At 48.4% G+C, this 27,640-nt stretch overlaps 1 protein-coding gene across 1 annotated transcript in view; it reads right to left on the reverse strand.

Moving 5' to 3' along the window:
* The window catches only part of LOC148395796 (protocadherin-16-like), a 55,681-nt gene extending 28,041 nt beyond the window's left edge, over positions 1 to 27,640 (reverse strand). The window contains exons 1-2 of the mRNA XM_088381391.1: positions 27,269 to 27,640; positions 20,916 to 22,733 (exon numbers count right to left, since the gene is read on the reverse strand). Coding sequence (XP_088237517.1) covers positions 20,916 to 22,712 — 1,797 coding nt within the window. The 5' untranslated portion in view covers positions 22,713 to 22,733; positions 27,269 to 27,640. The remainder of the gene's footprint in view (positions 1 to 20,915; positions 22,734 to 27,268) is intronic.

Here is a 27,640-nt window from a genome sequence, read left to right on the forward strand (position 1 = left end):
ATCCGTCGTCTTGATGTAGCTGAAAAGCCAAAGACATTTTATGACCTGACGACTTACAATCAGGCAATTTACTTTTTCAGTTAAATTTGCAGACCTCCCTCGAAACATCTCCCTGACACTCAGCGACGGTTCGGACGATCTGCAAAGTGCTGACGTCTCGTCACCGCTGCAAGCTCCGCAACAACCAAACGGCCGCCGCCGCCGCCGCCGCTTTCATGATTGCGTTGTTAGTCCTCCGTTAGCTCTTCAATCTCTCACTCGCCGCCATTTGTATTCATTTAGAGGCTGCGAGCGGCCGTTATGAAAACAAGAATTTGTCTAAAAAGATTTGAAGGGCGCGTTGCGAACGCAGGTGACGAGCGATGAGTTGAGGAGAGGGCAAGAAAGTCAAGCCAAAGATTGAAAAAAAAAATCTTTGAGCCCCTTTCCTGTGAGGCCCCAACCTTCCAGCAGCTCCTTCAGCAACAAGTCTACAATGTTTTCCTTCCCTTCAACAGATTACATCAGCACCGCAAAGAAGTTAAACACTCTCACCTTCCGACGAAAAAACTCGAAATACCAAAGGAGGCATTTGTAAAGATTTCTGCATTGGCGGGGGGAAAAAAAAAAACCAAAAAACGCTGGATTCGAAATTGTCGATTGTGCTAATCCGCCGAGACCACATACAAAGCCGACAAACATTGTGCTGAAGAATGCAAATGTGGGCTAATGAGGGATTAGTCGTGGCTTTTCCCGAAGAGTCCCGAGGCTGTTTTGCGGCGTTAATAACGCTGGAGGAGAAAAATGGCATACACAAAACATATTGTAATCCAAAGAAAAAAAAATAAAAGAGCCAACGGGAAGAAAGGGGGCACTGTGGATTATTGGCGAGTCATGGGATCGCTCAAAGTGTACCACCAGGATGACTTAAGCTCATTTGATGGGGTTCACCATTCTGATGTCACATGACGCTTTCTTGGTGGGGGGGGGGGGGCAGAGGCTGTGTGTGCGTATAAGCAGATCAAGCGCTCTTCAAAGGGATTAGTCATCATTTTGCTGGAAAAGTCCTATGAGAAAGAACATCAGGTACACGACAAAAAAAAGAAAAAAAAAAGGCATTCTGCTTTCAAGCAACTACAAGCGGTCGGCTGGCCGGCCTTCATTTCGACATGCGCCAGCCACTTTCTCATTTTTGCTTGCATTGCAAACTCCAGCAAAGAGATTTGATCAAGAGATTCAATCTGTGATCAATAAATAATGAGCAAAGCGTTTACACTCCCACCCCAAAAAAATAAAAAAAATAAATCGCATACTTATACTTAAATATTTGAAGAATACATTCAGGTTCCAGAACATACTGTTTATTCATGTTAGTTACTATCACTGTTTTAACTTCTGAACTAGTCACCTAGTTAGCGTCACTGGACCACACATATCAAGTTTGTCTTAATTTGAACTTGCTTCCATGCCATGTTCTCACATTTGCTCCATTTTTTTTTTGTGTACGAGTATATTTTGCACTTTATTTATTTTGCGCATTAGCCGTGCCTGCCATCTTTCTGTCACAAAACGGGGCCAATAATGTCTTCGAACTTTGGATGCTTAATGACATAACTGATGCATAGTGGAGAATGGAAGGTCCTTTTATGTTGTCAGATATATGTTGATGCCCACCGCGGTTCTCTTGTGCCACAAAATGAGATTACTTTTCCTTTCGGGTCCATTAGGCAATTATCCGGGGGAACAGTTATTTCTCTGCCAAATATTCGCTTTGCGGATCAAAGTCTTTTTTCTTTGTGTGCTGTGCACACGGGTGGCCTGCGGTGAAGGACTTTGAGACTTGAGGGATTGGGACTGAAAAACACCAAAAGTTGCTTTCTTCACAAAGTTACAGGCTGAATAAATTTGCTTTTTTGATGTGAGGATCCTGCTCTTTCACAAAACATTTTTGCTCCAATTATGCATTTCTTTGTTTGGATGTAGTTCCAATATTAACCAGTAGATGGCGTCACATTGGGTAGGGAACAATTTCTCTCTTTTTACAACTTGTTGCTATTGTTCTGCGTTCCGAACATTTCAGTTAGCAAGGGTGTGATGGAGTGGAAACGTTGCCAGAGGCGACTTCTGGCGAGGCCTCCCTCCATGTTTACGAGGCGTTTTTGAAACGTGATGATGTCACGCGGCGGCTGTGAAAACACGCTGGCCGGCCGGCCGCTCCGCTCGCTCGCTCGCTTTCATGACAATGTTAGCCATGTTAACGAGGGGCGAGTGGAGGGGGCGTCGAGGCCGGGTGGATGTCTTTGCATGACAAAACTTAATGCTCCAATTGATGATGATGATGACATCCCAAATTCCCCATCTGAGTTGAGCGGAATTTGTTTTCGAGCCCTGTCGGTGGACGGTGCTGACTGTGACGTCTTAACCTGTCGGACACGGCAGCGGCAGGCGTTGACCCCTTGGAAGGCACACCTTCTGACCAGATGTCGCCATAAAAAGCCTCCTGAAAGCCCTCAACCCGGCCGGCTTGGGGATAACCACAGGGGCCTACTACTGGACTGGGCCCAACTTGCATGCTCGTTTTAATCAAAGGGGAAATGAAAGACTCGTTGCTTTCCGGGGACTAAGTGTGATAAGGGGAGCGGAAGAATGCAAGCAGCATGTTGATTTTTTTTTGGGCCATATGTTGGGACTCTACATGGAGGTAAGTATAGATGTATACAGTCGAAAAACAGATGGGTCAATAATAAACCAATGGCTTGGCTCTCGGCTGCCGCCTTGTTTTCATTCTTTAGAAAACGCAGCGCTTAAGTGATCATTTCTCACGCTTGCCGGCCAAACTACTGAGTCATGTCAAATCGTCTAAAAAAATATAAATTGAGTTTTGAGGGATTTTTGCATGCAGGAAAAAAAGAAAGTATGATGTTGAGTATTTATGCAAACATTTGGTAAAAATATTTAAATTACAAACACTTTTTACTCCTTTTTTTAAAAAAATATTTTTTTGAAAGTTATTGGAGAAAGAATAGGCAAAAAAATAGCCCACCAGCACACACACTTTTGTATTCCCCAAACTATTTTGATTCTTTTGACCCCACATCCATCAAAACATTTGCATGAGAATTGAAGAGCTCACATGCTGTGTGTGTATTTGAACTGCGCCACAACTTGGTTAATTATCAACACGGTGTTGTTGAGTTGGGAAAAAAAAATCTCCTTATTAAAAACATCAATCAAAGTGGAAGCTCCCTGTTGTTCCAAACATTGCCGCTCATCCGGACTTCTCGGCACAACCGGTCGGCTAAGAAAAAAAAAAAGAAACGCCATCGCCATCCGTCAAAGGCTGCTCAGGTTTCACCCAATCAGGTTGGATTTTGCAAGCCATTAATTTCCCTTAAAGAGACGCACGTGCACTTTCCCTTTGCGCACAAAAGCGGAATGTGCAACAATGAGTGATATTTGAGCGGGCAAGCGGCCCAGACGTCACATCACGTTCCGGCCCGTGACTCATTTGCGTTTACAAATGAGCGCCAGTCAAAGTTCCACACGGTGATTGTCTTACTGACTCCATCGTGTCCTCTCTGATGACTTTTTTGAATCCAGTGTGTCCGTTTCAGGGCTTTTAGGGAAGGAACGGCTCCGGCAACTTCACGCGCCCCCCGAGACCCCCGCTCGCTCGCTCGCGGCCACGGGCCTCTCCGGGCTAATGGATGAAACAGATCGCGGCGGGGCCGACATGAAAGAGGAGCTGCAAGGAGGAGGGAGACTCTCTTTTTTTTTTTTTTTGGAAGACACTGTGTCAGCTTTGTTTTTTTCTCTTTTGTCCATATGGAGAAACATTGATGATGATTCCTGGAGCACACTTTCAAGCAACTGTTTGACTCGAGACTCCCGACCGATCCTTGGCCTTTCACCGCCCGCGCTAATGGTCCAAATTGCAATGCTTGCTTTGGGACCTTTTGGCTTTAAGCTTGTGGTTCACTTTGCATTTGGAGTAAGAGAAAAAAATGATTTTCCATTCAAATTCAACAAACAAGTCGATTCAACCTTTGTGCATTTGCCACCCCCAATCTTGACTGCAAGCTCATGGTAGAAAGCTGCTTTGAATCCAAAATCAGTGAGCGCCTACGCATTAATGGTCTCAGCTCGAGTCGGCCTCGGATCACGGCGGTGACGACGGACGCATTTGTATTGGACAACTGCGGGATTAGGCCGAGAGGCCTCGGAGGGAGCCCGCGGCCGGTCGTATTTTCACAACTGTCGTCCGCAGATTAGCGCGGATGACGGACGGCATGCGGCCGCTGTGCCCAAACCTGAGCAGCGTCGGCGAGTGTTGTCCAACGTGGGAACGGGCGGACCTTCGCCTGGCCGCCAAAGCGGTTCTCATTCACCGTCACTACGAGGGGCGCATTCTTCAGCTTGACACGGCGCGGAGTCGGTGCCCGGGCCAGGAATGCGGGGCGGCCCCCGTCTATTGTCCGGGGCAAATTGAGCAGGCTAATTCGCTGCTGGTGATGCATTGCCAGCCTGCCAATTTCACACTCTTCATTCCAACCAGGTAAAAAAATATATATATCGATCAATCATGATTTTGGACACCCGGGTGATGAAATATAAAGGCAGGCTCAATGACTTGTGCCGCATGGAAATTCTCAAGTTTATTTTTAGAAAGAGACGGACAGCAATTTTGGAATCCACTAAGGTGACTGGTTCAAAATGAGCTTTGATAAATGGCGGCCGGCGCAGGTGGCGCAGTACATCCATCCGCTGCTAGCAAACGTAGGAGCCAAGGTGAACCCGCTGCATCCTGCAGATAAAGATAATAAACCGCCCTGCACTGCAGCTCACTCTTGTTGTTTTTATGAGGGAAAATTAAATTGACTGCTTGGCACACGCTGGCTTCCAAATCGATTTTCACGCGACCTTCTCGTACCTACGCTAGGCCGCCGTCATTTTCAGACAACACCTCCGATCGGATCGTTCAAATCAAACGAAAACATACTCAGCATTTATTTCTCTCGAATTAGCGCTATGTCCTGGAACAGCATGAGAAACAAATGAACTCTGAGGCAACGTGGACCGACCCCCGAGGCTCGGCCCGCTGGCACTCACAATCTTGGAAAAATATTGTTCTGCAGTCTCGCCACACTTCTGGACTAACTCAACGTGACACCTACTTCGGATGCAAAAAAAACCAACACACACACTTCAAGACACACAAATCGCAACATCCCCGAGAACGGGAGGCCTTTCCGTACTCTCTTCCTTCCCGGGGGAGTTTGGCGCCACAAACAAGACAAGGGCCAGGATGCAGGAAGTGCGCAGAAGATGTCACGTCGGCTGAGTTCGAACGTGCCGAATCATGCAAAGTCAACGAGCGTGTACTTGCAAAATGACATCACTGGGACCAGGCCTTTGGCTCGCAGACACAATCAGGAAGGATTAGCTAAGCAAACAATAAATTATCAAGATACGTGCAAGTGCCTTCGCGGCTGTCTCGCGCATGCTAATGAAAGGCTGGGGGGGGCGAGGAGATACAAGGGGCTCCGATGAGTGTGCGCAGCCATAACAACGCATACTTGCGAGGCGAGATGAGAAGCAGCTGCTCGTCTGGCTGCATTCGAAAGCGGCGCAAATTCAAGACAAGAAGGACGTTTGAAAGCGAGATGTTTCAATTTCACTTTAAGTTTGCAGGATGCATTTTAGCATCATGTCATGACGGCTATTCGCATTAGAGCTCTCCAAAGACATTGGGGTCATATGAACCATTTTTCAATAAGTTGGATGGGATGAAAAATTGTCATCAGATTTTCCGCGGTGGGATTTTCCTCTGGTTGTGGAGCGTGGGCCAGTTGACCTCGCAGCTGTCCATCCGTCCGTGCGTCCGTCGGGGACATTCAATAATGCCGCCTTTCCAGCAGCTGCCTCCAGATGATCCATTTCTACGCCGTGCGTAGGCCGCGAGGCAAGAACACATCATTCACTGCGGGTTTTTTTTCTGCTCGGCCTCATTTCAAGTGGCTTTATGTGGACACCTCTCATTTCCTGCGCGGGGCAGACATCCTGCGTCTCGTAATCCCTCCTTCGACCTTGGCGCGGAGCGAGCGCTCGGGGGCCGGGCCGCGTCTCTCCCCGGCCGGCTTTTTAAAAGAGACTGTTAATATTGCATTTGATCCCAGGTTTTACTCCTCAAAGCGCGGCGGATATGATCGGTCTTAGGGGCGAGCGGCGCTGATGGCTGAAGGCCGTCCTGTCCCGCCGTGACCCGCCGCTATCATCTCGCCATGCCGTGACTTCAAGCGCTTTACGGACAAGACGAATGCGCTCGCTCGCTCGGTCGGTCGGTCGGCCCACGATGGCTCGGACGGCGTTTGGCGATGTCATTGTTTGCGTTGGAACGGCTGTAATCCCTTGCTGGTTTTCCATATTAGCGCCTTTGAAGTTGACTTTTCTTATATTGACTGATGCCTCGGCGCTTTAGGCAGTACCGGATTTGCAAGATCCCGATGAGAATCTGCCCAGATATGGCAAAGGCAAAAAAGGTAAGCAGAGCTGCATAGACTCCGCCCCCTCATACGGCAGCAAGAGCAAAAACGGGGGGGGGGGGGTGCACTGTCATTCTCTGGGTATTTATTTCCAAAACATGTCGACGGACACCTGGGAACTGTTTTAACTGGTGAAAATAAATGCATACTCTGCTTCATCTAAGCACAAACGTGTTTTCTTTTTTTCTTTTTTTTTCCATCCGACGAGAACATTAGCCTCCCCTGTTCTATTCAGGCCGCGGCGCGTCACATGACCGCGGCTGATGGATTGGTCTTGTGGCGGCTGAGACGGCTCACGGGAGATTGCTACCAGATGAAAAGGTCTCGGGGTGCAAACTCAGAATAGAACCAAGAGGTTTGTGTCGGGGATCAGATGGAATAAAGAACAGCCGTCTTACTACACCGAAACACCTCATCCGCCTTTTGGGATAACATACAACATTCAAAAATTTGGCCAATCGCAAAGGATTGAGTCACGTGTTGCTTTTTCTTTGTCTTTTTTGTTCACGACACAGAAAAAGAAATCCCGCTGCCGTTTAACTGGATCCATGCGCCGAGTAAGCGTTTCATTGTTTTGGCGATTAACATTCGTCGAAGTCTTTTTGTAATTGTTAAGTGTCACTTGAAAACAAAAACAGGTTGATTAAGTTTTACAATTTGACTCGGGAACATATGTCCAAACGAGCAGTGCCCTGGAAGCCATTGCAAGTGTCGGGAAACAAACATTTGCTGTGAGAAATCAAACAGATTCCGCAAGAGTGATGCCGTTTTCAGATATTTATAAAAATACGGGCCCCAGACAATCTTTTTCCGTCCCGTCTCGCGGCATCCTCTTGCGGGTGTCCAAATTAACTCGCGCCAGATATCTCATTCAATATTGCAACAAGGTTTTATTGTTTTGGCGCAGCCCCGTTCGGAGATGGACATAAATCATGTCGCGGCGAGGAGCGCCTTTCAGCGTGTACAAAATATGCGCCGTCCGCTCTCACCTGCCTTCCCGTTTTTTTGGGACTACACATTAGGATCGGGGGATTTGCGGCCTTTTAGGTCAACACTCGACGCCGCTCGGCAAGAAAACACATTTTATGCGCGCGACACGCTCGGCCTGTAAAGTGACAAATCAAAATAATTACACAGGACGCCACTAACGCGGCCCAGATGTTGTTTCGGCTCGGCGGAAGAGGAGGGGCTTGAAAAAAAAGATGTGTACGCTTCCCTTCATCGGTCTAAAATGTACAATTTCAAGTGCTTATGAAAATATTTTCTCTGGAAATATCCTCGGCATATAGAAAAAGCTGCGAACACAAGTCCGCTTCCTGATAAATCAGACGCGGTTGCACACATGAGGAGATTGCACCGCGGACGCCGGCCAGGAGGGAGGGAGGGAGGGAGGGAGAGAGGGAGGGAGGGAAAGTCATGTTACACATGAGAGGGTGAGAATTACAAAAAATGATTGTTGTCATGTCACACACACCGGTGGGGGGGGATAGATAGGGAGGCGGGGTCAGGGGTCGGTGGGCTCGGGTGTCAATCAGAGAGCGGAGCGGCATTTTGCGGGCCCTCCCTGCCACCCGCCAGCCAGACAGAAGGCGAGCGGAGCGGCCCGGGCTCGGCTCGGCTCGGCTCAGCTCAGCTCGGGCTTGGCAGCCGGCGAGCTCTGCGGCGCGCGTGGCCCCCCCCCTTTTCACTGGGCTGGATAAGCCCGGGGAGTGTGGCGCCTCTGAGGTTAGCCGCCTGCCTGCGTGGAGACACCAGCTCCATCAGGAGCCTATTTTTACTCCATTTTGCTTTTTTTCCCCCCCATTCCCCCCAACTGGCTTTTCCTTCCTCTGCCTCCTCCACCACCATGGTCTTCTTCTACTACGACCGTGATGATGATAGGATGTGCTTGAGCCACATCCACGAGAGAAAATGAAAGAAACAAAACACATGAATGGCAGCGGGCTTCCTTTCGTGCCGTGATTCTTGACGTTAAGTAAAGGCGAGAAAAGAAATATATAGACTCCGCGACAGACTGTTTTGGTCGTATGCACGCAAGCAGCCAGGCAGGCAGGCAGGCAGCATATGCACGGCTAAAGTTAGCCAAACAGCTGCCACGGTTCTTTGGAATGTTTTTCACCCAATCAAAGCAAATCAAAATGGCCGCCTCAAAGCAAAATGGCCAACTTCCTGTTCAATTTCCTTGTGGAAAATGAGCGCTTTAAACGACTATCTGGCAGATTTGTACTTTGAACCGGTTGTTTACAACTTCATCGCTGACGCCATCCTTCAAACAAAAAAAAAAAAGCATTGAAAGGCGGCCATATTGTCATGCAGCTCGCAAACTTCCTTCCGTCCGGGCCATGGAGCAACAAGAAAGGGAAGCCATGAGAGCCGTCGGACGGCCTTTTGTGGCCTTTCTCAAAGGCCTTCAATGTCCACGTTGGGTTGTTTTTTGGGAAGCGCTGCGTTTATTTCAAGCAGCTAATGGGACATGTTGAGGCAATTCACGTACAATGCGGCTACGCTGGCGCAATGGCGGGCAAGCGGGCGGGGCGGGGTGGGGGTGAGGGGTCCCTCCGCTTTAGCATCATAAAGCAACACTTCCTGACAAACGCGACGTTCGCGCCATTAGCCATTCCAGCCACGCACATTGTGGGCGAGCCCCCACCCGTTGCATTTTTTTTTTTTTTTTCTCCACACAGGCCGGCAACAGCGTGACGACGGGGTGAACGGGGTCTGGACGGCTCTTGCAAAAGCCATCAGATTAGCCTTTGGGTTTACGTGGAAGCTCGCAACAAGGTCGCCGACGTACTAGCGAGAGCTGCAATTAGGAGCGCTCGCCGGACCTCCGGAGCATGAAAGGCACGCCGTTGCTTGTTAAACGTCCCGAGAAATCCTTGAGGGCGGATATTTTATAGTTGCTGAAAAGGAGCTGCAGGTATGTTGAACGTTTTGAGGCTTTATTCCAGAGTCATCCTTTGAGGCTGGAGCTTTTCAATGCTTTGTTGGCAATGTTCAGGAGAAGATTCCAAAGCCTTGAGTTACTTTGGTGCTTTTTCTGGAAGAGCGGGCCGTTTTCTCCCTGTCATCCACATCCACTCATCGTGGCTGCAGTGTTCCTTTCCACTGACCTCCTCCCCCCACCCCTCCCACCGACCTCCTCCTCCTCTTCAAGCCACATCTAAAGAGTGCCGGGCTTAAGCAGAGGATCGGAAACTAACCCAACGCCGTCCTCCGATTCGAGAGTTGGATCCCTGTGACGTCGGAAAGTTAATCCCCGGGGCCCCGAGGGAGTGGGGGGTAGGGCAGCGTTCACCTTCCACCCCCTCCAACCCGCCTTTTGAGGGTCGCTTTAATGAGCTTATTAGTGAGAGTGAAGCTGCAATGAACTTTATGTCTACAAGTCAGGAGACGTGGCAAAGCCGGCCGGTTGCTTTTGTTTTCAATTTGCGCAATGAAATTTGGCAAAAATGCAAATCATGTCAAATGCAGGTTGAAAGGAAAAGCCGCCACAATTTCCAGTTCAATGAAAAGCAGCTGAAGCTGACCTACTTGTGTATCATTTACGAGCCGCTGTTTTTGCACCAGTTGTCGCCGGGGCTCAAGAAAGGTCCGCCGGGACTCTTTTTGGAAGTGCGTCGTTCCCCTTTGCTTATTACCATAACCGTGACCTGTGACCCTGCGCAGATCATTCTTCATTTCCCCTTCAGACGCGGGCCAAAACCAGACCAGGATGTGGACGGCGGAAAATCCCGCAGGACGTCTTAAAACAACAAGGGTGACGGAATGAGGCCGGACTGAGCGCTTTTGTCTTGTGATGTGATAATAGCTCTTGAAACTTTCACTTGGATTCTGGCTATCCGCAAGTATCAAGTGTTAGCTAACGTTTGGCTAACGCCTTTGTTTGGTTGGATTCAAGGCAATGACTTGGCATTGGGGAACAAGGTCTTTTCCATTGCTATGTCACTCGCAGCTGCCCAGTGACAACCTAGTAGGTCCATTTCGACGGGATCAATGATTCGATCCAAATATCTCAAACGCTTCCTGTCGTACAAAGCATGTTTTTTGGAAGCAAGATTTTCAAATGACTGACTGACGCACAAGATGGAGGACTTTTCAAATTTGAAGGTCATTCCAATTCTTTCATGACATCGTCGGAGCCGCAAGAGAGTGTTTGGCGATGGGATCGGTGGCCCCTCGCTGCACTCGTCTGCTACATTTGACGCACGTATTTCATCGTCGGAGCCTTGAATTGTCGATGGGGCGCGATGCCGACTCGGGCAAACGAGGTCGTGCCGGCGTTTCGCTCGGCGCCAACATTTCTCGGCTTCCGCGCTCAAATAACATGATTGAGTCATGCCATGTGTCGGCGTATCCGTCCGCTTTTATCGAAGCATGGTTTCTTGCATAATGTTTTGGTTTTGGCCCGGTCGGCACGCAGACGTCTCGCATGGCGCAGCCTCCCGCGTCTCCGTCCAAACGTTCCACTTTGGAAAGTGATCAGGCGCAACATTTGATCTTTCCCCTTCTCTGGGAAAATGCTATTTTTCGTTGTCTTTACAATCCTCTTAAAACCTCACATAAGTGTTTCATTCCACTGTTGCGGGCCAAAAAAGTGTCTCGAGAGGACGATCATTGTGAATTATGAACGATAGCCTTAAAAAGTTGCACGCCGCCCTTGCGCTCCCTTTTTCATGGCGACCCCTGCAAATAATTGTCACGCTTTGATGAGCTGACAAAAACGTTCTCCTGAAGGCTCAAGGATACCTGCTTCCAAATTCAAAGTCAAAGTCTGCTTTATTGTCAATTTCTTCACATGCCAAGACACACAAAGAAATTGAAATTACGTTCCCACTATCTAAATTGAGCTCAAACTCAAGCTGGAGTCAATTGAATTTGCTCAAAATGGCCGACTTCCTGTTCAATCTAGCGCATGGCTCCTTTTCCAAAATTCCACTCGATTGGTGAAACTGGTAACAGGAGTTTTCTGGACTATTGATTGACTGTTTTCCATGGATGTGGACTAAAACCTCGTTTGTTTTTGTTTTTTTAAAGATACTGAGGCATTAGCAAATGTGTGAGTGTGTTTTGTCGCCGTGGAAACGAGCTGATAAACAACCTTGAGATTATAAAAAACTGCTTAGTCGCCAAGATGAACACGTACGCCCTACTCGGTCTGTGAGCTGCCTCTCCGAATTCTAAATTTGTTAATGATGGTGAGAAAGGGCAAAACGGTAAACACCGGAAGGAGCACTCACTGCCCGCCTGCCCGCCCGCCCGCCGCACCGCAGCGCGTTGCGTAAATAGTCAGCCACAAATCAGAAAAAGGAGGGAAAAAAAAGAACAGGCGGTCCGGGCTGATGATTAGCCTGTAAAAAGCAGTTTCTACTTTAAGCAACTCTCCGCTCGCCCGCCCGCCCATTTGTGTGTTTGCCGCCATCGCCATGGCAACACAACGGCACTCGGGCCCGGGCGCACGCCTCTTTTGCACGCACATCCGTTGCGGCATGAGGGCTAATGGCCTCCTTTTCACTCGTAGCATCTGCTCGCCTTCTCACTCTTTTCCCACCGTCATCATCCTGGACTGTTTTTGATTAGCCGCTCATTTTCCTTTCGTTACGTGCACCGAGAAGACTTCATTTGCAAACTCCTAAGCCGTGTTGTCCATTTCTATGCGCTGGAAGATTAGGAGAGCAATAACTCTTATCAACCATTTTTCAAATGACGACAACCCGAAATGTCGGCGTGCGTCTTGTCACAATGCTTTGACAGTCAGCGTTAAACACAACAGTGTGAAGGCGGAGATTAGAAAAGACACAGAGTCCAGGCTGTCACCGAATCTGTCATGGTGGCTTTTTTATTCATGGCCACCCCTACCCGCTTCCCCGTCGCTACTTATGCTGGCATATTAATGCGCTCCTCGTTTTGTCCTTGATGAATCCACATTACGGAGAGTGGCGTTTGATGAACGGTCAGCCAGGCACTGCCTTCTTTTTGGTCAAGCACAACAAATGGTCACTTCATCTCAGGGTCTACAAATGGTCGTACGCGTTGACATTGCTTTGAATGTGGAGCAAATCCAGATGAAACCTGCTTCAACATTGTGACCTGGCAAGTGTCACAAATTTGACTGAAATATGATAGGCGGTCTTGAAATTGTAAATATGCAGATTCTCAACCACGTGGAACCAGATCGGATCTGGATTCAGTTGAGTTTTGTTTTGAGCGTTTCCAATTTGATGAAACAAAATGCGACGCGAACAAACGGAAGTTGGCGATGAAACTTGTCGGTTTTAAAAGTAAAATCCACATGTGCGCAGTAAATGCTTGGTTTCACATATTTGTGGCACTGATCAGCTATAACGGAATGCACTCTGGGGTCACACTCATCTGGTCATTACTGCTGCTCACAAAGACAAAAAAAATTAAATCAACACAAGCGCTACTTGATGATGCGATTCGTGCCGCAGCGCGAGTTTGTGTTTGCTTTGGAGACCACACACACTGGGATGATGATGATGATGATGCAGCCCAGGAGACCTTCTGGCGTCATCAAAATCAGCTCGCTTCAAGTAGCTCCTCCGCCCGCCTTGGCCTCAACACCGCATTTATTTTCAATCAAAGTCTTTGTTCGACTCTCAATGATGAAACTTCCTGCCTGTCTTTTACTCACACAGCTTTGTCCAATCAGGATTTGTGTTTGGAAAGATGATGCGCCAGCAGTGATGCGCTCACTTCTCACGATACGTTTGACCCGGCTGGCTCGGAAAAACGCCTTGGTCTCCCACCAAATTTTGATTCTGATGTTTCGACCTCGCCGCTGGAAAAAATTCATCCGACAACTAGCCCGATGGAGTATTTTCGTGTCTACTGTACATTTGCATGGACGTTTCCTAATTAGCTCGTGTTATTCCTTCAAGTCCACAGGCAAATTGCTTACATTAATCACCGTTGCTGCCGTCCGAACTAATCACGGAACCAAAGCAACATCTTGTTCGCGGTGGAAACAGGCAGAAGGTGACGCTTCAACTTTCTCCCGCCGGCATCAAATCAGAAGGAAAAAAAAATAAAAAATGGGGAAAGAGCCCTGCGAGCGAGCGAGCGAGCGAGCGAGCTCGTGTTGTTGTAAAGTCGTGCCGAGTCAGATTGTTTTGTATGACTGCCCAGCACATGATAGCACTCAAGTTGTTCCCGCTGGCGACCAGCGTGCCAAAACAATGACCTGTGAAGGAGTTAGGAAGAAAACGCAACAAGCAACAAGCCCACGTCACAACGACTGAGCACGCTTTCTTGGCTTTCTTGATGGATGGATTTAGCCATCATTGCTAGCTGCAAGCTACATGCAGAGATCTCCGATTAGTGTGATATATCCTTGAGCGAGCTTTTCATTGGCCTAAAGCGAGGGGAAGTTTAATTATTTAAGAATGATTAAATCATTATAATTATTTAAGAATTATTTAATGATGATTTAATTGCTTAATAATTATAATCTTAATTATTTACATTTTTTAAATGATAGAACATTGATTTACTGACAATTATTTTAAAGCTCTGCCCTTCGGGCCTCCGTTTGGGAGCTGTGGTCTTGATACGGATGCTTCTGGAATGTGATTCAAATGCATATCGTAAGCGCATCCTGCGACCATTAAGAGACAGCAAGAAGCGCTTGCATTGCTGTCAAAGCATCAACAAGTTGTTTTTCCCTGTGGAGCAACAGAGAAGAAATCATCTCCGTATTTAGCCTGCAGCTATTTTTTTTTCTCATCTCCTCAGTCAAACCTACACATAACCTCCATCATTTTCCTTTCATATTCCAAGTTGGATGCAGAGCCGCTGTCACGCTACGCCGGCGTGGCCGGCCGGGCGACGCTGTCGTTTGGCCCGAAGATGCCAAAGCATTGTAGCATCTGCTTTGTAAATGTTTCCTCTGCCGTTCACACACTGGCAACAACGCTAAGGCAATCTGGGAGGAATCCAAAGCACTGATTGGAGAATTCATTCTTGCTTAAAGAAAAGTATGCCTGCAAGCACTCACACATACACACACGGACACACACAAGCAAAGCCAATGCTTGGCTGCTTTGATACCACATCACACATCTCGAGTGAGGCTCTCTTGCCTAATTACAGCTCTCCCCACACTGCCTCTGGGTTCCGTAGTGCACGACAATCTAAATTTGCTCTCCCAACGCCCGTGGTTAAAAGAAGCTCTAAACATAAACACTCCAGCACCGGGCCAAATGAGCCCCTGCTGATGGAGTACACAAGCCTGTGGTAATTAGTCCCGCTGCTAAATTTTTAAAACAAGCACTTGTCTGGCCTCACCATAGGACGGACGGACGGACGGACCGACAACCTTGGGTTGTGACCAATATGACGCAAGGAGGGTTAGGGTAATGGCTCTGAAACACGCAAGCGGACCACCGTAGAGGATGTGCGGGTGCCCGACTGTCTGACAACGGCGGCCAAGCGACATGTAAAAGTAGCGCATCCCTTGGCCGCAAACCATCCGTCTCCACTGGCTTGGTTTGTCGCGTCTTCCTCTTCTGTGGAAGCCCGTCTACCTTCAAAAATCTCGTCGAGGTCTCGGTTTACCTCGGCGGGCGACTGCCAGATTAGCGAGCGGCGCTAAAATGTCTTTATTTATAAGCAGGATTACGCAAGACTAAATAGTCATCAGTTTTCCATGAAGCGGGAAATGGAAGGGTGGCCGGCCGGCTGGCGTACGGGCCAAGATAGAAACGAGATACAGGTGTGGAGCCAGGATTTCCTTGCGTCAACATTCGCAGCGTTTCCTTGCAAACAACGCACGCGGGCGTCTCGACGCCAGCCGCTTGACAGATGCGAAAGATGCAAATCCAAAATGGCATACGATCGGGTGCTGATCCAAAACGGGATTATCGGGCCTCGACGGAGGTCTGCGGATGATATACGACAAGTGACAATCTATTACCGAGCTGTTTTCCATCAATCAGATAAAACGTGAACATTTCCAAACATTAGCGCTCATCCTTTTGGCGCCGGGCCACCTTCCCCGGTTCGAATCAGAGCAAACGGATCCAATTAGCCCAGGCGAAATAGAATGGCGTAACCGCACGCTGTGTGCGACGGAACGCGACGCAGCCAGCCATGCGGCAGGCAGCGAGGGAGCGAGGCTGGCGGTGAAAGAAAAAAAGAAAAAAAAAAAAAAGGCCCCTTGAGGTCTCTGGCAGACGCGAGCGAAGCATTCTTTGTAAACACTCGCGATTTGGATGTGGAGATAATTTTCTGGGCGGTTAAGATATTTTAGGGTCTCCGCGTTTGTGTGTGTGCGTAGCGCATGCTTTTCTCGGAAGCAGCCATCTTGTAATAAATGCAAAAGACAGAGTACAGGGGGCCAGACAACAGAATGCGCCGTCGTAATCCAAACTTGTATACAAGTGGGAACGGCACATATATCGTATGATATGGTGGGAAAGATATCATTACAGTAACTACTGGAATGGAAATCCTATCTAACATTTAATGATTAGCGTTAATTGTGCACTTTTCATAACCCCAAGATGTCAGCTATCCAAGGACCCCCGTGTCCTGCAAAATACCTTGCGGGGTTTTTGTTTTTCTTCCGAGGACGGGGTCAAGTTTCCGCTGGTTCCAGATTCTGTCTACCTGGCACGCTGTCACCGGCCGGCTGTCTGGTGGCTCCTGATGGACAGCTTGGGGCTGCACGGATGATTTAGCCCAGATTTGTTCAGGAACGGAAGCACTACTCGGAGCAGATGACGCTTCCCGATGCCCAGCTTGTCCGGCAACTGCCAAAGTGCGAATGAGCCTGTGAGAACAGAAGGCCTGGCTAGCCCAAAGAACCTCCTGGCCTCATTCAGCGGTCCCGAGTGGAGGAGGACGTGAATCATGGAGTCAACCAAGGAGCACACACCTGCAGCCTGACTTCACCCGGCATTATCAAATTAGATAAACCCGGCCGGGCAGGGTCCGAGTAGCGGCGGAAGCCGGAGGGTTTGCAGATGCGATGCGTTCACCTGCTCTGGTCACCTCCTCCAGAGGGAGGAAATGACAGGACAGGACAATGTGGGAAAGGAAGCCAGGGGAGATAACATGTCTGGAGTCATACGGAGACAAGGGCGGTCTTCCTTGATGGTGATCACACCCTGGATCCAAGGAGGGAGCAACAGCTGAGTCCAGCTGTTGCATCGGGAGCTCGCAGCTGCCAGAGGCCGACACTCCCTCTGGATCATGTCCCGTCTTTGCTTTCTCTCATAGACACGAACAAGTTCTGCTGAGTTCCGCCTCACCTGGCAGTCGGCTGGGCTCCATTCATGAAAATACTCTGGTGGTTGCCATCTTCCTTTCCTTAAATAGCAGATGTGGGCAGGAAAGCCCCGGATTCACATTTCAAAGCGTGCAAATGTTTCTCTGGATCGTCAGGGTGCCTTGGCCACGGTCTGCGCAGATCATCAACCTTCACCTTGTTTGGTTTGATAACAATCAGAGCAACATTCGTTCTGCAAGAAGGAATTTCCCAGTTCCACGATTAGGAAAATCAATTAAGCGTTTTCGCATTCAAGTGTGTTTTGCGAGACCAAAGCAGACGCCACCGATTCTCACAGTCGTGGTCGGGCAACCTCACGTTGGCTCACGTTCACGTAGCTTAGGATGAATTTAACACGCATGTTTCTGAAACACGAGAGCATCCTGGAGTACCCAACACATGGTGAACATGCAAACGGCACACGGTCGGTGGAGATTTGAAGCAAAACGTCCTGACTGTGAGGCAGATGTGCTAACCGTTAAGCGACCACACCGTTACGCCGAAACGCCAAAGCCGTAAATCACTCTGGCAGTCTATCCAGAACCGGTTTAGCCAAAGAAAAAAAAAAAACATTCTCTCGTACATGGAATTAATAGTTGCGAGTCAGCGAGTCTTCGTATTTTGGTGCATGACCATCCACAACGTTAATACCCCCGGCCTGGCCCGGCCCGGCCGCCCCCCTCACGCATGCCTTAGGAATCTCGTGAACTCGTTGATGGACACGGGCAATAAAACGCACTGAGGAGACAACTTTGACCTTAACGCCCACGCTCCGTTCACATGTGCACGGTTGTCGTGACAAAATCCCAAGGGTGGATTGCTCGAGGAAGTATCACATTTGCTAACACATTAAGTAGCACGCCCAGTTTCCTGAAGTTGTACCGAGAAGCCGGGTCGTTAACAGAAGGGGGGGGGGGGAGAAACACACCAGTCCGAGCTGGCAGAAAAACAAACCAGTGAGCGTTTTGTTTGTCGCAAATTCTTCACACAAAACATCTGGTGAGAATTGATGACATGCTTTCTGTGCAAAAATACCAATTCCGAACTGGCCTCGCGTGTTTACACACCAAAAAAAAAAAAAACTCTGGAAGGCATCTCCATTCCAAAAAGGCAGCCAAGTCCGTCGGCGGGAGGAAAAGAGTGAATGTTAAGAATGTGGCTGAGCTTTTGCCTTTCACCAAATCGGCGCACGCAGCAAGGCCGTTTGGCAGAAGGAACATTTTGTCGCAGCAACTGAAACATTGATGAGAAATCTTCTAGGCAACGGATCGATTTTCCTTGCAAATCCCAGGCGGAGACGTTTTCTGCCTCAGCCTCTTTCAAGCTGGATACATTCCAGAGCCAACGTACAGCTCATGAAGACGTAACGAAGCGGTGCTGGCATTCTACAGCCCTCTGAGGAAAGTCGAGCGAGCGAACGGGCGGATTCGGGGAGAGATTAAACGGTACTGTAGGAGCCTTTCGAGCCCGGCTCCGTGCTACCGGTTGCGGTGGCCGAGCCAAGGCTTGAAAATGAGGCGTGAATGCTCAAGCGTGATGCCGTTGAGCTTACACAACAAAGAATGAAATGACTTCAGGATTGGATAATACATCAATAGCGTTTCCAGAAATACAAAATGTCAAGTAGTTCAGATCAGTTGGATACGCTCCTGCCCACATCTTTCTGCATTTCCTTTGACCTGCATGCTGCACGAGGTTAAGGTACGTACAACTTGACACAGTGACGTGCATTGGAGGGTCAACGATATGGTCAAAAGTCACACCCGGCCGGCTAATGAGAAATGAAGTGAGATCTGATAAGACCGAGACGAGTAACGGATGGACAGACAAGGAGGTATCGCGGCACCCCCCGCTTGCTTGTGTCGCCGCTGTCACTCATGCTAGTGCTTGTCAGGGCTCATTTCCCCTTCAACCACCCTGAGAGGCCCCCCCTACCCCTCCCAAATGACACCACCACGACTTTCTCCTTTTGACTGGGAGCCCCATGCAGACAGAGGGACAAAAACGTCATAAAGTGAGGTGTGAATGAGTTAGCAGTCAATGCGTCATGACTTTTGAAGTGATCAGGGTGCTATCTTGCTATCTTGATGTTTGCACATCAGGAGTTTGCTTTAGAATCGCAGCCCAGGCGGTTAGCTAGCGCAAAGTTAGCCCGCTAGCTTTGTAAGACTTTCCATTTTGTCGAGGCCAAAAGTTTAAAACGGATCTTCAAGGCAAGACCGACTCGCGATAAATCTTGACGGGTTACAGACGTGCAACAGGTAGCGGCCACATGTAAAATTTCCTAAGGAATTTTTCTGCTTTGTTATTCCAATACAAAAGTCTGTCTGGCTGGCTGGCTTGCCTCGACATCAATGTCGAAAATCGAGTTTTTCCATGCCCTATGATACCATTTTATCACATATTGCTTGTTATTTTTATTGGATCTAGTCGGCCTTTTATTGTTCTAAGAGGGCTTGTCACATTTGTGATGAATACAGGCTGCTTTGGATTGAAACACGGTTTACAATCCAGCAAATACAACAGATATATAAAGTGAAAGTGACATTGAGTTATATTTTACTTGCGCACCATCCAGAGGACACGGCAATGGAACTTCGACCGAAGAATAGAATTGGTATTGGCTCGTGGATGCGTCTTGCGTTTTTTTCAAATCGCATTTTGCATGTCAAATCTGATTTCCTCTCTAGAGATTGACCTATTTTTGTTGCATGGATCCAACCGATTGAATTACAAAAAACCGTGGCTGTTAACAGGCTTTAGCTTTTATTTTGGGGTGTCTTTTCTGCTATCAATTGCTTTTTTTGTGAGCGCTCAGGTTGTGGGTGAGCTCATTCCCGGTTGGCGAGAGAAGCGAGTGGGCTACATTGTCGACGGTTTGCCAGCCAATCGCTGGTTACAGATTGACAAGCAGCCAGTCGCACTCATACACGTCCAATTTCCAATCTTCAATTAACATCGGAAGCGTGTTTTGAGTACCCAAAAAAGGCCCAGTCCGGTACGGCGAGAACGTTTGACTCCAAGGCAGAAGAGTCTACCGCGCAGCCAAAAACAAAAGCAATAATTCGACACGGCTGGATCGACAAAGGGGAAAATGGCAAAAAAGAACAGGCACAGATAATTGTTGACTGCTGTGCTTGGGGGACCTGTGGGGGCTAAACAAAGAAACCACTTGAAATAGTCAATCACAATAGGCATGCATATGAAAGTGTTGTGTAATGACAAAAGAGACTATTTCATTTCTGGCTCCAAAGTTTGGCTTTCCAACAGCCCCCACCGAGTCCAGGCAGTCTGTTCTCACACGGGCGGCCAAGAACCCAAGAGGGTCTGGAGAGCCAGCGAGAGCAGGCTTTGGAGAGCCTCCTCGCACTCGGACGTGTACTTGGACTCCGCGGGCCAACCGAGAAGTCGCGCTACGCCGAAGGAAATGCGGAGGAAGGAAAATGTCCTTCCTGGCGAGATAACTACGTGCGGCTTTACTAGATATTTTCATCAACACGAGCTCCAACCCGCCCTGGGATTCTTCCAAAACACACATTTTTAACTATTCCTTGCTTCGTGCTCCAAATTCTATAATCAATGTCAGTTTGTTCCCATCTGCCATCATCCTTGCGGTTCCTGTGATTTATAATTAGGGGGACCTCACACAAGAAAGTCCTGGTAGCTTCTATTTGTGCGCCCGAGCCAGGAGTCGTGGTGAGGCCCTGCGTCTCTCTGCTCTGCTCTGCTACCCTCCCTCCCTAACCCTCCCTCCCTCTCCCCAAGGCCAAACCCTGGGCCAAGAGCCCGGCTGCTGAGCCTTCTCCTCTGTCTGTGCTGCACTCGCTAGCCAAGTCTTTGATCCATGCAAGATTCCGTCTGTAAGGGGGAAAAAAGGCTTGCGCACTGAAGAATATGCCTGAATAATGAATCTCCAGTCTCTGTCGAGTCTTCAATGTGCCTGAACTTCACGTTTGCTGTGTATTGTTCGTTTCGATGCCTCTCCCCCACCCATACTCAAGCAGGAAGCCTTTTGTGCTTGAAGTGACACTTGAAAACAGTTTGTGGAAACGCCAAAGACACAAATTCATCCCTTGAATGCATAGAATCTTTAGGTGTCTTACCTCCAAGATGCACGTTCCCGGAGCCGCGTCCTCGCCGACGGAGACGTTGTAGAAGTTGCTTTCAAAGACGGGCTCGTTGTCGTTAATATCCTGAAGTACGATGTTGACCACGGCGGTAGACGACAGCGGCGGTCTCCCTTCGTCTGTGGCCACGACGGTTATGCTGGGATTGGGGTTCTTTTCGTAATCCAGCTGGGACAGAGTGTTGATAATCCCCGTGACGGCGTCTATGCTGAACCAGTCGGCAAAGGCGCCTTTATCCGAAAGGATGCGGTAGCTAATGTCCCCATTGGGTCCCTGGTCTTTGTCTCTGGCGGTCACTTGTAAGACGAAAGTGCCGGGAAACACCACCTCCGGGATAACTTGCCGATACACGGCTTGGTCGAACAGCGGCGGGTTGTCGTTGACGTCGGTCACCTCGATGGTGAAGGAAGATTCGGCCCTGAGAGGAGGGTCGCCAGAGTCGGTGGCCATCACCCTCAGGTCGTAAACGTCTCTCTCCTCGCGATCGAGAATCTGATCCACGCAAATCAGGTAGATGATATTGTCTTTGGTGGTCAGTCCGAATTTGCCGTCTCCGCCCTCCAGCGACACGTTGACGTTGGCGTACTCGCCGTAGTCCGGGTCGGTGACCGAGATTCGGGCCACGTACTGTCCCGGCTGCGCGCCCTCTGAGATTTGAGGCGAGCCGTCCTCGCTGAGAAAAATGATGGTCATGGTGGGCTGGTTGTCGTTGTAGTCTCTGACGTGGATGGTGACAAAGGCGTTGGTCACCTCCGGGTGCGTGGCGTTGTCTTGGGCTTGCACCACCAGTTCGTGGACTCGCCGCATCTCAAAGTCCAGCGGCTTGTTGAGGGTGATGATGCCCGTGTGGGGGTCGATAACAAAGTAACGATCGGGGTCGCTTTGGCGCCTGTTGATCTCATACGTCACCACGCCGTTTTCTCCCTCGTCGGCGTCCGTCGCAAACACCTGCAGGATGCTGTTTCCCGGTTGCAGGTTTTCCGATATGATGGCGTGGTAGCGGCTCTGATTAAACACGGGAGCGTTGTCGTTGATGTCCTGGACGGCGATATCTAATGTCATTTGATCGGTTCTTTGAGGGGAACCCCCGTCAAAGCCCTCCAAGGACAAAGTATAGGTCGACCTTTTCTCCCTGTCCAAGATGGCATTGACCACCAAGTCCAGATACAGAACTTCGTTGCTTCCCCTCCTGGTCTCCAAAGTGAACGCCTGGCCGATGTTTCCATCTTTGATGAGGTAACCCTGGGTGGTGAAATGACCTCCGTCCGCATCCACCGCTGGGTCCAGAGGAAAGCGAGTGCCGATGGCCGTCTGCTCGGGGATTCGGAAGGTAGCGTGTTTTTTGGGAAATGTCGGGCCGTGGTCATTGATGTCGTTGACCTTGATGGTTACCTCCACAGTCACACCTGTCATGGTTACAGCGATGAAGTTGTACCTGTCCCTCTGTTCTCGGTCCAGAACTTTGGCAGTCTTAATGATTCCCGTGCTCTCGTCAATGTCCAAATCGGTGCTCACGCCGGTGCCCTCGTGGTCAGAAATGAAATAGAGCGCCGCCGTGACGCCGGGCGGCAACCCGGCGCTGATGTCACCGACGATGGTTCCCGCTGGTTGTTCCTCGTCCAACTGTAGATCCAGGGTGCCCTGAACCGCCGGCGAATGAAGCGAAACAAGAACCAGGACGGCGTACGTCAGCGCAATCCTTCTCATCCAGCAGCCGTCACCTTGCAAAGGATCCGTTGTGGACTTCCCCGCACCCTTGGCAGCTGTCTTCATTTTGGCTCCTTTTTTCTAAACCTGCAGACACATACGGTACATGTGAGGAAATGCTGAACAATATCAAAAGCTGACAGCAAGGCTCGAGGCAACGTATTATTTCTGTTGACATACAGAGCGGGCTCGTTTAAGAGAAATAATAAACTCCGCAAAAGACTTTCCCATATGTCCGACAGGCACCAATCCCAACCGCACAGAACCCACACATACCAATTTCCCCACACCTCTTCCTTCACCTAATAAGTCAACACCTTGTTCCCTCTGCGCTGGGCTGAACTGACTTTGTAACATCAAAACCACATGCGGCGGCGGCGCACCACTTCCCATCTCCTTGGCTGCTGCTGCTCCTCTTCCATCTAATTAAAAAGGTGCAGCTCTTATTTTTGCTGCTCACCGTAGCAATAGACCGTCGTGTCATCTGGATTGAAGTTGCAGTTTGATACAAAGGATCAACGCTCTCGTCGCAATGCCATAGCTCCAACTCTGCTCGTCTTGGGAACGAAAGCTATACTTGACGTTAGCCGCTTCATCGAGGCTCCCCCTGGTGGTTGAACTGATGCTAGCAAATCTTCAGCGCAGCGTCGAGCTAGAACTCCAAGTCCAGGGGCTCCGTGCCGTCTATCCCGCTAACTTTTTCTGGCTCCGCACCATTGCAATTAGCGTCTTCTGGCAGCTAGCCATCATCGCGCACAGGCTAATTTTGGAGCCTTCTGAACAAAAGACGCTAATTTTAACGTCAACGACTCGGGAGATTTACTTGTTTTAAAGTACATGTAGGAGCTCGGATCGTGCCATTTGGGAATGTGATGATTAGAAATGGCAGCGACCTTTGGCATGCCGCACTTTGTACTGCATACTGCTCTTTTTGTGACCTTTTTGGCACGTCAAGCAGAAATTAAACTGAGTGAGTATGCCGCATGTGCATGTTCACACTCACTTCAAATCTGTATTTTGAAGGGTAAAAAAAAATGCATACGTCTCCTTGAAGAGTTTACGCCACAAACAAAATGAGTGTTTTAAACGTTGGCTTTGTTCCGGGTATTTATATCTCTTGATTAAAAGTGAGCTGTGGGTTAGCTTCCTGCCACTTTGAGACTGGCTCTAATGGGGTGGGGGGGGGGGTGGGGGGGGGGGGCAAATGAAAGGTTGAGCACATGTGTAGCACACGCAACGCATTAAGCAGCTTTTTTTGTGAGTGTGCTGCTCTTGGCTGCAACAGAAGCACAGCCGGAGCTTGAAACCTTTGACAAGTGCTTGAACTTTCAAGTCTGCAGTATTGATTTATGCTGGGCATTTTTTCCCCCTCGCTCCAAAACGACAAAGGATAACTTTCCAAGGCTGCAGTCTTTGTAAGGATTCCACAATTGAAATAAAGCGGCCCATTGGTTGGGTAGAGGACCTCTGCCGAGCCAGCCAGGCAGTCCTAATGGATCTTGCAGACATGCTGGGGTAATTGCATGCAAAAAGCAGAGAGAGTTTGAAAGGGGAAAAGATTCAAGCCTGAGAGGAATCTCCACGTTCAACGTGTGACACGTCTCTGTCGCACTTTCTGGATGTCTTGAGGTTAGTCAGCAGCAATCTTAAGGTCTAAAAAGACATTAGAGAGGTTCTGCAAACTTTTGTTGTGTAGTTAAGCTAGCTAGCATGTGAGAGCGATAGTCAGTCAATTCCTTTTGAGGCTTTTACCTCGCACTCGTTTTCTTTGCCTGTGACGACTTCCAATCCCGGAGAATGAACGCTTGCAGGTTTCAAGGACTTACAAGCAGAATCAAAACATCTGCTCCACTTTCTGCTGACTGCGCACGTCTTCCATCTTGATACATCACAATACATAAAAAAATACATTTGCTGTTTTATTCCTGCCGCTTGCAGAAGTGCAATTTGTCTTCTTGCGCCATAGGAACATGACAAGCACATCTTTACTATTGGCGTCGCTCACAATAGGGGGGAAAAAAAAAAAACATCAGCTCTGTTGCCACCTTCCGCAAGCTTCACCCAAGTAATGATTTGATTCGACTGTGATTTCCTGCAGACTCAACTTGGCTTTAATTTTGGCCGCAATGACTCGATCAGGATCAGCTCGAAACTTGACTTCACACTCATGCACAAATGTGACTTAATTACTCCTCTCGACCTATTTGTCAAACTTGGCATCTTTCAAATAAATCAGTGACTTTCCAAACTCAAGCACAGCTGCATACTTGCACAACTTTCATTAAAGCAACCAACAAACCTGGAGGGGATGGCGTGTGTATGTGTGTGTGTGTGTGTGTGTGTGAGGGGGGTGGAGGTCTTCTCTACAACTGCGGTCCACTACGTAACTACAGCCTCCGACTTCATGTCACCAGTCCAGTTAGCTTGTGGTCAGAGGCCTTGCCAGCCTGGACCAGGCTCGGTGGAGCCAGAATGGAAACAACAAACACATGTGACAGACGAACGTGGAGATGATGAGCGGCCAGCCAAAACAACTAGAAAGGCTTCAAAACACATTTGAAAACTCATCACAAGATTAGTTACACGAATGAAAAAGCACCACGAATCATCCCACGGTCCAGTGAGCAAGACAATCGGCAAATCAGAATTGTTTTTGAGTGTTTTAGGCTCGCTAGTAGCTAGAATATAGCTAGGATAGCTAAGCAAGTTAGCTAACTAGCGCAATAGATGGCCAGAAGTTGGGTGTTGCGTTTACAACACATGGCTGGCTTCCTAGAATGCAAGATGGATAGAACAAACTATAGTAGGTTTGTTTTCGTTTTTTAAGATAGCTAGCTAACTTGCGTGATAGCCAGACTGGCGTTTACTTAAGTTCTTCCTATGGCGAGAGTGAGACTGTGTGTGACTCGTTTGTGCAGCAACACACACCTCAGTGGCATCATCCACAACACGCGGTGTCAGGTGTCGACAACATGTCGGGGGGATGTTTGGCTACGGCCTCGGAATTGATCCGGGATTCACCGTTTCCCGAAGGCATGGCAGCAGGCGGGCATATGTTTGTATTTAATAAGTGACGCGGTTGTGTTTCCCGCACGCCCTCGCAGCATGGGCTCCCGTTTGAAATGGAATAAAAAGGCTAACGCGGGGGTTAATTGTGTCCAACGTAGCACTCGCTGTCTGGCTCAGCGTGACGCCTGTGTGTCGTGACATTTAGTAATTGGAATCAAAGTCTTTGAAATAAATACAAGAGAAAATGATGAGCAAACAATGGATGATAAATGATGAAAGACACGATGAGCTACAAATTGTCCAAGCCTCAAGCCTTTGGTCAAGACAGCCTCAAAAGATTGCCAGATTTCCCAGGACCACAATGCAGGGGAATGATTTAGTAGGGCTTTTTTGCTTTTTAAATGCAACCACTTGGAGTCTGAGAGGAGGAGCCCTCCTGGGTGGCGTGGATAAGGCCGTCCAAAAATGATCCACATGTCATTATTTTAATCCCATGCAGGGTTGAGTATCGGCAGCTGTGTCGGGCTGCAAGGGCAGCGAGGGTGAAAGAATGGCGCCTTGCTTATGACATAATCCGGTTTTGTTTTTTCCACACACACTGACGATCAATAACGCTGAGTAATATTTTTTTTAGTTTAATTAATTATTTAATTAAAAGTCTGAAATCTGTTTGAGAACTTTTGCCTTCAATGTCGGGCAGCATCACGTTTGCCTCACAGTCAAAAGGTTCGAGGTTTGAAGCTCAAACATTTCAAAACCATGCATTAGTCTCTTGGAAGCCTGGATGGACCGGGATATCATTCATGATGCTGGCAGCCTTCATGATTCTTTTGCCGATTCGGCTCATTGAGAACATCCGACATACGGATGGATCTGTTGCAAGCGAATGGCTCGTGCAATGGAAGCACGACAGTTACATCAAAGGCAAAACAAAAGAAAAGCGTGCACGACGAAAGCAAGCCCTGCAGGGCTGGCTTATTTACAGTACAGAGTAAGAGAGGCATCATCGGGGGAGTGCGCTCGCAAACTTCAACTGCTGTGGAAACTCATTATAAAGTCGGATATGCAAAAAAACGTTTGTTTTTTCTTCTACATTTTGTTAGTATGACTGTACATGATGCTTTGCCTTAGCATTTATAAGTCACACTCAGAAAATGTGATTTAATATAGTGCATTGTATTTTTGACTGCACACAAGACATTACTTTATTAGTTTTGTATATGTGAGTAAAACAAGCATTAGCGTTTTTTTCTCATGTAGAAAACTCCCAAATTCCCAATACTGCGCAAATACTGCAATTAGAGCATTTTTCTATTGCAGAAAATGAGTAGTGATCAAATATTTATTTCTTACCAGAGCTGCAAATAAACCAAAAATTGTTTGCGTCTACAAAAAAAAAAAAAAAAAATCATAAGCTGTTTTGCACGCCTAAAGATACTATCCTCATTAGTTAAGTGAGCATCATTTCTGCAGCTCAGTGATGACAACCAGAAAGCAAAATATTGGGAACACCTCACTGTACTGGCACGTCGCCGAGCAACTTGTACGTCCATTCATTAATTAAAAAAAAAAAAAAAAGTTACGCGTCAAGATATTAGGAGGTGGCTACTTACATTCATGGGTTTCTTGTCAGGTGGCAAGATTGAAGTCGTCCAACATCAACAACAACAATACTTTTGAAAAGTCCTTTCAATGCTTCCCAGTGAAAAGCAAAAAGAAAGTGAGAGTCGCATCCATCTTCACGAGAGGTCACCGGTGCACAACACAAAGTCTGTGCACTTGCAAACTTGGGAAAAACTTCCTCATGAGGTGCTTCCTTCCTTCCGCCTCCCCGATCTGCATCCAGGGGTGGTATGGAATGGCTGCCTGGCCCGTTAAGACGAAGTGCTTGCGAGAATCCGAGTGGTGTTCCAGCCGCTTCCTTGTGCTCTCTCCTAAATGTGATATCTTCAACACATGACTGAAGTGGAGTGCAGGCTGGCAGC

This window comes from Syngnathus floridae, chromosome 7 (assembly GCF_059516105.1).
Source record: "Syngnathus floridae isolate MCC-2025c chromosome 7, RoL_Sflo_1.0, whole genome shotgun sequence".
Lineage (NCBI taxonomy): Eukaryota > Metazoa > Chordata > Actinopteri > Syngnathiformes > Syngnathidae > Syngnathus > Syngnathus floridae.